At 49.5% G+C, this 10318-nt stretch overlaps 1 protein-coding gene across 1 annotated transcript; it reads right to left on the bottom strand.

Annotated features, from left to right (window-relative positions):
• Window positions 1-506: 506 nt before the first annotated feature.
• Window positions 507-3324, bottom strand: MC3R (melanocortin 3 receptor). The gene is made up of 2 exons (XM_077874092.1): window positions 3202-3324; window positions 507-2895 (listed from the first exon to the last, which is right to left on the bottom strand). The coding sequence occupies exon 2, from the start codon at window positions 2826-2828 to the stop codon at window positions 1857-1859; it is 972 nt and encodes a 323-aa protein (XP_077730218.1). The 5' UTR covers window positions 2829-2895; window positions 3202-3324; the 3' UTR covers window positions 507-1856.
• Window positions 3325-10318: the final 6994 nt, after the last annotated feature.

Here is a 10318-nt window from a genome sequence, read left to right as displayed (position 1 = left end):
CTCACCTGTTTTAGAAGTTTGTTGAGAGGATAAGTGATGTGAAAGCTGATATCAGAGTGAAAAGTGAGGTATTTTTATCTTGTTTACATAGAAAAAGGACATCATAATTTTTATAGCTGTTAATACAATTTTCAAAGAATCTGATTCCCCATTTTCCACTTTTGCTGGCTGAGTGGCAATGGGCAAGACCTATTATTTGGTGCCTCAATTAGAATAATGGAGAGGGAGAGTGGCCCAGGAACTACGGCCTGGTATTTTTGGAAACTAAATGGGAGAATTTTGTAGTTTGGCTAAAAGGCATTGCCCTAGAAAAGATAAGCAGTGTGGTCAATGGCAGTGTTTATGCCATTTACAAAATACTCTGAATTGCAGCGTAAGGTCTGATGGCCATGTGCAAAAGTCACCAGGATGCTTCCAGGTGGCGTATTTTAATGGGTCACACATTTAGCAGCCACAAAAGCCTTTTATTATTTCCAAATATCACAACCAAAACAAGAGACAAGTGATATTGCTTATATTGCCAGGATGTCTTCAGGTACAAGGTAACCACAATATATTCCAGCACAAGAAAAATACACAATTGTACACCAAAGACACAGCATATTATAAGAATTCATCCGGGGTTGCGGGGGGCAGTGTGAGGACAGCCAGAAAGCACAGCAAGAAGTTCTTTAGAGCAGGCAAGGGTCTGCGTGTGTAGCACGCAGTGATGTACAGCGCGCAGAGACCGTGCTAGTCAGCAAAGCTCGCCCTACGCTCACAGGAATGAGTTGCTTTACTTGATAAGGTGCGGGCATTGAGAGCCAGGTCATCACCCCAACTTTTATATCATGCCGGAAGAAAAAAGAGCAGTGAACCAAGAAATTTCTCTTTCATAGATAACTCAGGTATAGATAAGGTGATAGAGACACAGCTACTGTGAGCAAACACAGAGCTGCCGAGAAAGCCACATGCATTTTCACAGTTTCTGAAACTACAGGATGGCAAGTTCTTGAGACACGTGCCCTCTCATCCGTGCTTCCCTCTCTCGCTTGAATGACAGAAAAGGAATAATAGGAAAGAGGCCTTTTCTTTTTTAAATAGGGAAATTTATCCCTTAAAATAGCAAGATTTCAAAATACTTGGTGCACAGGTATGTGCTGATTTTCCAAAGCACTGCATCTGTCTTTCATTAGAATTTTGAAAGCAGCCTTAGATTTAATGCATAAGAACCCGACAACGCCAGCAGCAGCCAGGATAGAAGTGGGTTGCATCCCCGTGCTAGTTTTCGAGGGGAGGCCAGTATGGGGTGGGGGTTAAGAAGAGGGGCATACACGGCATTGCTTCTTCCATAACAAGGCTCAGTATTTTTTAGGCAAGAGAGTAGAAACTCAGTTTCTTATGAAACAAGGACAAGACCAGCTGAGCAACTGACAGCCAGAGCCGTGACAGGTTTCCTGAGGAGGCCTTCGAACCCCTCTTACAGTCAGTGAGGGTCCTTCTTCTGGTCTGATGTGTGGCAGGGAGACACAGGGAGGGGGAGCAGAGGCAGGTGAGCAGGGGCATTACAAACCCCGGGGGCATGGAAGTGAATGCAGGCAGCACCCAGAGCAGCCCTCACTGAGTCCTGCCAGGGCCTCTTTGGGAAATCAGTGACTTACCCCCTTCAGAATCCTTCGAGAAAGCCTGTTATGTACCATTTTCTCCGTCAAAAGGCTTTGCAAGCACAAAGACAAAAGACACGGACTGTCATGGCTGTTGACATATTTTAAGTCTTGCAAGGATGTCTCTACCGCCTCTTCTGTTTTCTAAACACCTTGGCTGGTTGGAGGGTCCCCAGTGACAGAGCCGACGCCCGCTCCCGTGGTCCCGGCGCCCTACCCCAGGTTCATGCCGTTGCAGCTGCAGAGGATCTCCTTGAAGGTGTTACGTAGCTCTAGGCTCCGGAAGGCGTAGATGAGGGGGTCGATGATGGAGTTGCACATGATGAGGACCAGGTAGGTGTTGAAGTGGGCCGTGTAGCAGACGCAGTAGGGGTTGGTGGGGCAGGTTATGATGAGGACGAGATGCAGGAAGAAGGGGGCCCAGCAGAAGATGAATACCCCCAGCAGGATGGTGATGGTGACAGCCCCCTTCATGCACGAGTGCTGCTGCGGGGCCACCCCGTCGGCAGGTGGCAGCGCCGCGATGCGCTGGACGTGCAGCCGGGCGAAGAGGAACATGTGCACGTAGAGGGTGCCCATGAGGAGCAGCATGGCGAAGAACATGGTGATGAGGCACACGATGACCATCTTGCTCTCGGAGTAGACGATGAACACCACGCCGCACACGCCGCAGCACACCCAGATGGCCACGATCCAGGCCAGGGCCTTGCGCACGGTCATGATGCTGTGGTAGCGCAGCGCGTAGAAGATGGTGACGTACCTGTCCACGGCGATGGCCAGCAGGTTGCAGATGGAGGCCACCAGGGAGATGCAGATCATGGAGTCGAAGACGTTGTCCATGTGCTGGACGAACCGGTCCTCGAAGGTCAGGTAGTTGCTGTTGACGATGGCGATCATGACGGTCTCCAGGGCGTTGGACACGCTCACCAGCATGTCGGCCACCGCCAGGCTGCAGAGGAAGAAGTACATGGGGGAGTGCAGGTTGCCGTTCCTGGCCACGGCCAGGATGACCAGGATGTTTTCCAGCAGGCTGACGATGCCCAGCGCCAGGAAGACTTCGGGCTTGATGAAGACCTGCTCGCAGAAGCCGCTGCCGCTCTGGTTGCCGAAGGACGCGGCTGCGAGGTGCTCCGAGCTGTTGGGCAGCGTCGGCTGAGCAGACAGTAGGCAGCACGAAGCGTTCATTGCTAACAGGCCGGTGGATCAGAGCTGGGGCTCTGGCAGCTTCCAGAACCTGCTGCTGCTGCTGTTTCTGGGAAAGGAAAAAAAAAAAAATCACCCTGCAGATGCTGGTCGTGGATGCCCGTCCGGTCCCGACAGGTACTGTTCTCCCCTCTGAGCAACAGGATGAAGAGAGGGAGGGAAAGTCAGCTTGGACACAGACGAGAGAACTTTCCTCTGCTTCTCCGGGACACCCAGTTTCACGGACACTCTTCTGTGTCGTCTGCCTTCTCCCCCACTCTTGCCCCTGCTCACACCCCCCCACCTGGGAATGGAAAAGCTGCCACTGGTTGCTGGAGTGCCAGCCGTTTGCAGAGCAGGACCGGGCACGAGGTACCTGTTGCTAGAGGTGAGGGGTGAACACCAGGCTCCGCACACGGGCTGCGGGCAGACAACTCCTGCTTCATCTCCAGCGCCGCGGAACGACCACTGAGCATCAGCTTGGAGCAGGCGCCTCCCCGACAGCGGCACCTGCTCGGGTGGGGAGCGTGAGAAGCAGGCTGGTGCCCTCTGCAGGCCACAAAGCTGGTCTGAGCGCCGCCTTGGCCGAGCGGTTCCTATTTGTCATGGAAACTGCCACAGGCATTTGTCCATTCATCCAGCTTGTTCATTCATTTTTGTTTTTTTTTTTTTAATAGCCATCACTTATGGAGCACCTACTCTGTGTCAGGTCTCTGCTGGGAGCAGGGAATGTAAGGGTGGGCCAGACCCACACGCCGTCCTGGTTTCCCCCAGACTCGGCGTCCAAGGTGGGAGACCAGAAGTCAGGATGCCTTAGTTCATCGTGATGAATGTGTGATGACGAAGGCCAGAGGGCTGGGGGGACGTGGGGGTGGAGTCCCAACCTGGATGGCCAAGGAAGTTCCTGGACGAAAGAGCATCTGAGCCTTGACTTGGAGGAAGAAGGTGATGTCTAGCGGTGGCGTGGGACTGGGGTCAGAGGAGGTAGAAAAGAGTCCCGGGCAGAGGGAGTCACATACCCCAAACCAGGAGACAAAGAGCAGTGGCTCTCCACCCTGGCCATGGGGATCATCATGGAATGTGGGTACGGGGACCCACCTGACCTCCTGAATCAAGATCCCCAGGGGTAGGACCTGGACAAATGTGAGTCCGGTTTTCGACTGGTGACCTGGGGCATGGCCAGGATTGAGATCGATTGAAAAGGAGGGTTGGTGTTTTTCTCTTTTTCTTTTTTTGTCATTTTTTAAAAAAGATTTTATTTATGTATTCATGAGAGACAGAGAGAGAGAGAGAGAGGCAGAGACACAGGCAGAGGGAGAGGCAGGCTCCACGCAGGGAGCCGGATGTGGGACTCAATCCTGGGTCTCCAGGATCACACCCTGGGCTGAAGGCAGCGCTAAACCGCTGAGCCACCCGGGCTGCTCTGTTGTTTTTTAAACCAAAGTCCAGTTGGCACACAGTGTAATATTAGTGTCAGGTGTATGATATAGTGACCCAACACAGTGCTTGGTGCGATTTCTATAGTTATAGCCTCAGCCACCAGACAGCATTATTACAGTATCATTGCCCATATTCCTTATGCCATATTTTTTCATCCCTATGATTTAGGTATTTTACAAGGAAGCTCGGTGTTTTTGAGGAAATGAAAGTAGTTTGGTCAGAGTGTGCAACTGGGAGACAAAATTTGAGAATTAAGACCGCAAAGGTTTTTTTTTTTTTTTTTTTTTTTTTTTTTTTTTTTTTTTTTTTTTTTTAAACAAAAGCTGAGAAGTGCCTGGATCCAGAAAGATGGTGCTACCCTATGTGGGAGGTTGGACTGTCTCCTGTGGGCAGTGGGGGCCGTGGAAGAAAGGGCTTTAGGTAGTGGGCTGGGGGGAGGGTGTGCTTTAGAAAGACTCCCGGTTGCAGGGTAGAGAAAGAATTGGAAGGGGAGGGGCAAGGAACCAGGGAGGCCAGGGCTTCGGAGTCTGGGGTAGATGATGGTAGGCTGGAGCGAGGAGGAGGTGGTGTGGGGCCAGGAGAGGAGGGGGTGGAGGTGTTCAGGCGGAAGCGTTGGCTGAGATTTGAGGGTGGCTGACCATGCAACTGTGGGCGAGGCAGTGGGCAGGGAGCACCTCCCCTTCCTTCTCAAGTAGCAGGGAGGACAGAGATGCCTTTTGAGCTGGAAAATGTAGAAGGGAGAATTTAGCAATAGACCCAAGTACCTGCTTCATGTCACATTTGGTGCTGTACACGAGGACTGTGTGAACTCTTGAAGCACAGAGTCCCTTTGCCCCTACGCGTGCACACGCTCACATGCACGCACATTCCAGTTGGATTAATGATCCACCTAACTATGAGTGTTTGTGTGTATGAGAGAGAAGAAACATGCATAAGGAAATAGAAGAACATTTTAAATATTTAAAACTGTGGATGGGAGAGATTTTCTTAACAAGATGAGCAATCCAAAATTCAGAGTTTGGAAAAAAAGCACCATAAGCAAAGTCAGGAGACAGACAGGAAGAAAACATTTGCCGTAGGCAATGAATGATTACTGTCTCTTATAGAAAAAGAGTACTTTGGAATTAATAAGAAAAGGATGAATTTCCTCTTGGAATATTGGGCAAAAGGTATGAATAGATTTCTGCTGAAGAGCGAATACAAATGGATAGTAAACATACGAAGAAATGTCCAGCCTTCTAGGGAGTGAGGCAAATCCAAATCCAAACAGGACTCCAATACCATTCTTCCAGTTAGATTAACAAGAATTAAAAAAAAAATACTTGGGAACGAACTAGGGGTGGTGGAAGGGGAGGAGGGCGGGGGGTGGGGGTGACTGGGTGGCGGGCACTGAGGGGGGCACTTGACGGGATGAGCACTGGATGTTATTCTGTATGTTGGCAAATTGAACACCAATAAAAAATAAATTTTTTATTAAAAAAATACTTGGGGATCCCTGGGTGGCTCAGCGGTTTGGCGCCTGCCTTTGGTCCAGGGCGCGATCTTGGAGACCTGGGGTCGAGGCCCATGTCGGGCTCCCTGCAGGGAGCCTGCTTCTCCCTCTGCCTGTGTCTCTGCCTCTCTCTCTCTCTCTCTCTGTCTATCATAAATAAATAAATAAATAAATAAATAAATAAATAAATAAATAAATAAATCTTAAAAAAAAGAATTAAAAAAATACCAAATTCAGGAGAGAATATTGGGAGAACACTTGCAAGGCAATCCTAGTGTTTGTGAATAGTCTCATCTTTGGGCAGTTTCTATTAAAATAAAAAAGGTGTCTGGGTAGGGATCTCAGTCTGCCTAGGGGCATAAGAGATACCACTTCTATTTATTCTCAACAGAGTAACTTAATTTCTGATGCGAAACCACTCATCTTCCAGGTTGGAGAAAAACGCAATCTTCTTCATCCTTCGGGGGGGGGGGCTCTCCTCCTCACCCTCAGGATGCATCCAGAGGTGTATTCATCCTGTCTTGTCTGGTTTCAGGGGCAGTGGTGTTACCTGCAAAGCTAGGCAGTCAAGACGGTCTACCCATCACCAGCCGGGCCCCTCATGCTCTGTGCGTGGCACGGGCTGAGCGTGAGCGAGTGGATGGGGCCCGCTGCTGCCGACCTGCTTCTCAGACGCACCCTCTCTGCTGATGAGTATTGATTTGGCGTTCCCTAAACGCCACCCCCACCCTCCTGGGGGAGCCGCTCAGACGCAGCATTATTTTTTAATTGAATCTTCTATAAATGAATGGGCTCTATTAATAACAATTGTGAGCCACGACCTTCTCCGGTGTTTCCTTACATTGTTGGCAGTGTAGGGGTGCCTGTTTGAATGTTCTAGTAAACCATAACGAGGAGCTTCTTATGCTAAGAGATAATCCACCTGGGAGTTCTCTCTGCCCAAAGCACGCTTCCTTGAGTTTGGCCTCAGATGCATCGTAGCCCTCAAGACCCAGCTCGGATGTGAACTGGTTTTTTGTTTTGTTTTACAGCTTTCCTCAGATCTTATGTACTTTATTCCCTCTTCAGCCACTACATCCCTGGCCCCCCGACTGACAAAACTCACCCTTTCCTCCTCGCTCTGATGACATGCAGAATGTTATGTAATTGGTGGTCACGTCCCACGCGACTCAATGGGCACAGCGCTGGCCAGAGGTCATATTGGAGACGACGATTAGATTTTATCATTAACCCTAATTATTTCCGAGGAGAAGGCCTTCTTGGCTGTGTTCCCATCCCCAGCCTGCCTCTGATCTCAGCCGCCCCTTGCTGGGCAGGTGCCAGGGAGCTCAGTTTCCAATCTCTTTGCCAGGTCCCACATCCAGGGCTCCTTCCACGTGGTATCTCGGCGTCTCCCCTGATGTGGGGCAGTGGCAGTGGCCCTTGTAGCCTGGTCAGGTTCAGCTTGGAAGTGAAGGGGAGTGAACACCGTCTGGGGCAACACTCAGCTGCTAAGGGCTGGAGCCAGCCTCCTGTCCTTCAGGTGGGCAAGCGGGGGCTGCCCTGCGTGCTCCCCAGAGGCCCCTGTGGCCCCTGTGGCCTTGAGCCCTGGTGGCCTCCTCCTTCCTTCCCCCTCATGCCTGTTCCCTGGGATCATCTCCCACATAAGTTACCTGCTCCCAGGTCTCTGGCATGGGTTCTGCTGGGAGGAGGAAGAGGGAAGAGGACCTAAACTAAGGTATCCAGAGCACTGCCTGTGTGCCACAGGTCCCTGGTATGCTATGCCTTTTTTTTTTTTTTTTTTTTGCTTGATTATTTACTTCAAGGACAGAAGGCAGGACTGTGGGATTCTCACCCAGCCTGAAGGGGCCTGTTGTCCCCTTCTTCCTCGCTCCTGGGCTCCTAATATACTGAGGCCAGCAGCATGCCCAGATGACACACTCATTTCCTGGCCTCCTTTGCAGGCAGCATGACCTGCATCTGGCCAGTGGAGGCAGGGGAGGTCTAGGGAGGTCACTCTGCTAAGCTAGCTAATGGACTCAACCAGCACACGCTCTTTTGCCCTTACGTGGAATGGTAGCATGAAGGCTGGAGCTCCAGGTCCTGTTTTGTAAGTCAGAGGTCAAGGGCCAGATCCTTTGGGGGCACCCAACCTGGGGCGGGGGAGCTGAAACCCTGTCAACTTTACTGAGAGGCAGGCAAAGCCTTGAACTGCTTGCCTTCAGGTTTCTAGTTATGTGCCAGACAAGCAATGTTTTCTTTCTTTCTTTCTTTTTTTTTAAAAGATTTTATTTATTTATTCATGAGAGACACAGAGAGAGGCAGGGACATAGGCAGAGGGAGAAACGGGCTCCCTGTGGGGAGCCCAATGCAGACTCGATCCCAGGACTCTGGGATCATGATCTGAGCCGAAGGCAGACGCTCAACCACGGAGCCACCCAGGCGTCCCAACAAGCAACATTTTATTTATGTAAGTTCTAGTAATGTGAGGTGTTCTGTTCCGCCCAGATGAACAAAGTCCCTCAAGCATGACCGTATTCCTATTCAATTATCTCCAATTTCTGTCAGAAACATATTAGGTGCTCCAAAAATGTTTCAAAGGAAGAAGCTCCGTGTCTTTCTCTTTTTCCACTCTAGACAGTCCTAATTGTGTAATAACCCGATAGACCTCACTTTTAGATGCTCTCCGAAAGTAACTCCATTGGTCTGTAATTTTATTGATAATTTCTCTCCTGTTAGGCCATATGCTGCTCGTGAGTGGGAGCTGACTTGTTCATTTTTATATGTCAGCCCCTGGCATAACCGACAGTGGCAAACATTGCAGTAGAGGTGCTTTGGAAAACATCCAATAGGGTTTTTAAAGAAAGCAAAACGTAATCTTAATTATCTGACTCTAGTAATTCCTCTCTTAGATGTCTACAGAAGAGAAATGAAAATAAACATCTGCACAAATTTCTTGGACGTGGGTGTTCACAGCAGTGTGATTCCTGGTAGCCAAACAGTGGAAACGGCCTAATGTCCGTTGGCCTGGTGACCGGATAGACAAAATGTGGCATATCCCCACCGTGGAACACGAATCGGCAGTAAAAACACGGATGCGTGCACAGCATGAGTGAATCTCAAAGCCAGAATGCTAAGTGAAAGAAGTCAGACATAAAAGACTATATTTGGGGTGTCTGCACTTACTAGATGTGTATGGAAAAGGCAGATCTGTATAGACAGACACTGAATTAGTAGTTGCCTAGAACCGGGGCTGGCGGTGGGGATTAACCATCAGTGGGCACAGTCCAGGTGGTGAATATGTTTGAAAACCGGGTGAGGGCGATGGTTGCACAATTGAATAGACTTACTAAGAACCATTTGTATGCTTAGCACGGATGAAGTTTGTGGTGTATAAGGGCTCCTGTTAAAAGTATGATCATGATTGTGCTCCCTCAGCCTTAAATGGTCGATAGTCACATGAAGAGTTGCTAGAGGTGTGTCCCTTCACAGGGGAGACCAGGGAGGACATCTTTCTGGAAGCACACCCTGACACTCGTGATAGATATGCAGGCATCTTTTCATTGCTTCCTTACCCTGGACGGAGATTTTATTCTCATAATCACCAGCTTCGACTTTATTTCCTTTCTTTGAAGCCTGTCTCATAGTTTTCATTCTGTCTCATAGTTTTCATTCTGTTGATCCTTCTCACCACCCATCCGAAAGAAAGCTTCCATTTTCCTTTCTTTTTCTGTTATGGGAGACAGAGACTTTAAATGTATTTTAAAATTGCATCCCTTTATCTCCTTGAGGAAGACACCATCACCATCCTGAAGTTGCTGGAAGATCGGGGAAAGGGGGAGTGCCACAGTCTTGGGGGACTTCCTGATTAGTTCATGCCACCCTAAGTAAACACTGACCCAGCACACCGTTTTAGAAGTTCAAGCCTCTTAATGGATCCCGCCCCCCTTCCTAAATCATTGAATGGCTTAGTTGTGTCCTTCAAATTCTGCTATCTGGGGAAAAGGTGGGATGAGACTCTCTTCTGCAGATACTCGTGTCCTTCTCATTAAAGACCTCAGCTCTTCTCTGGTTTCATATATTCCTGTAGCTTCTTCTCAGCCCTCCTTCCCCTCCCATCTGAAGGTCTTGAGAGAATGGTCAACACCTGCTTTCTCCACTCATCATCTTCCAAGCCATGCCTCCTGGCTTCTGTCCCAGTTACTCCATGGAAACGATTTTGCAGAGGGCACCAATGACCAACTTGTCATTAAGACCAAGGCACATCTTCATCTTTAACCCATATCTGGTTGACTTTGGCACTATCGACCACTCCTTCCTTCTAAGATCCTTCTCTTCTGGCTCCTGTTGCACTCCTGATTTCCCTGCTGATCCTGTGGCCACTGTTTCTCATCCCACTTCTCAAGCTCCTCCTCCTCCCCTACACCAGCATGGAGGCTCCCCTTTCCTGACCCTACTTAGTTTTTCTCCCTGTGGAATCTCATCCTGTACCCACTCCAATGTTTTGATCTGTGCCCCTCCAATTTATACCTCTAGCTCAGCCTTCTTGGAGCTCCAGACCATTTCTCTGATCTCTCCCCAT

This window comes from Canis aureus, chromosome 26 (assembly GCF_053574225.1).
Source record: "Canis aureus isolate CA01 chromosome 26, VMU_Caureus_v.1.0, whole genome shotgun sequence".
In the NCBI taxonomy this organism is placed as follows: Eukaryota; Metazoa; Chordata; class Mammalia; order Carnivora; family Canidae; genus Canis; species Canis aureus.
Note: the sequence above shows the minus strand (reverse complement) of the source record. Positions and strands in the feature narration are given on the sequence as shown.

Bases quoted from the DNA above. Each gene is read 5' to 3' on its own strand.
- MC3R (XM_077874092.1), bottom strand. From the start codon at position 2,828: ATGAACGCTTCGTGCTGCCTACTGTCTGCTCAGCCGACGCTGCCCAAC.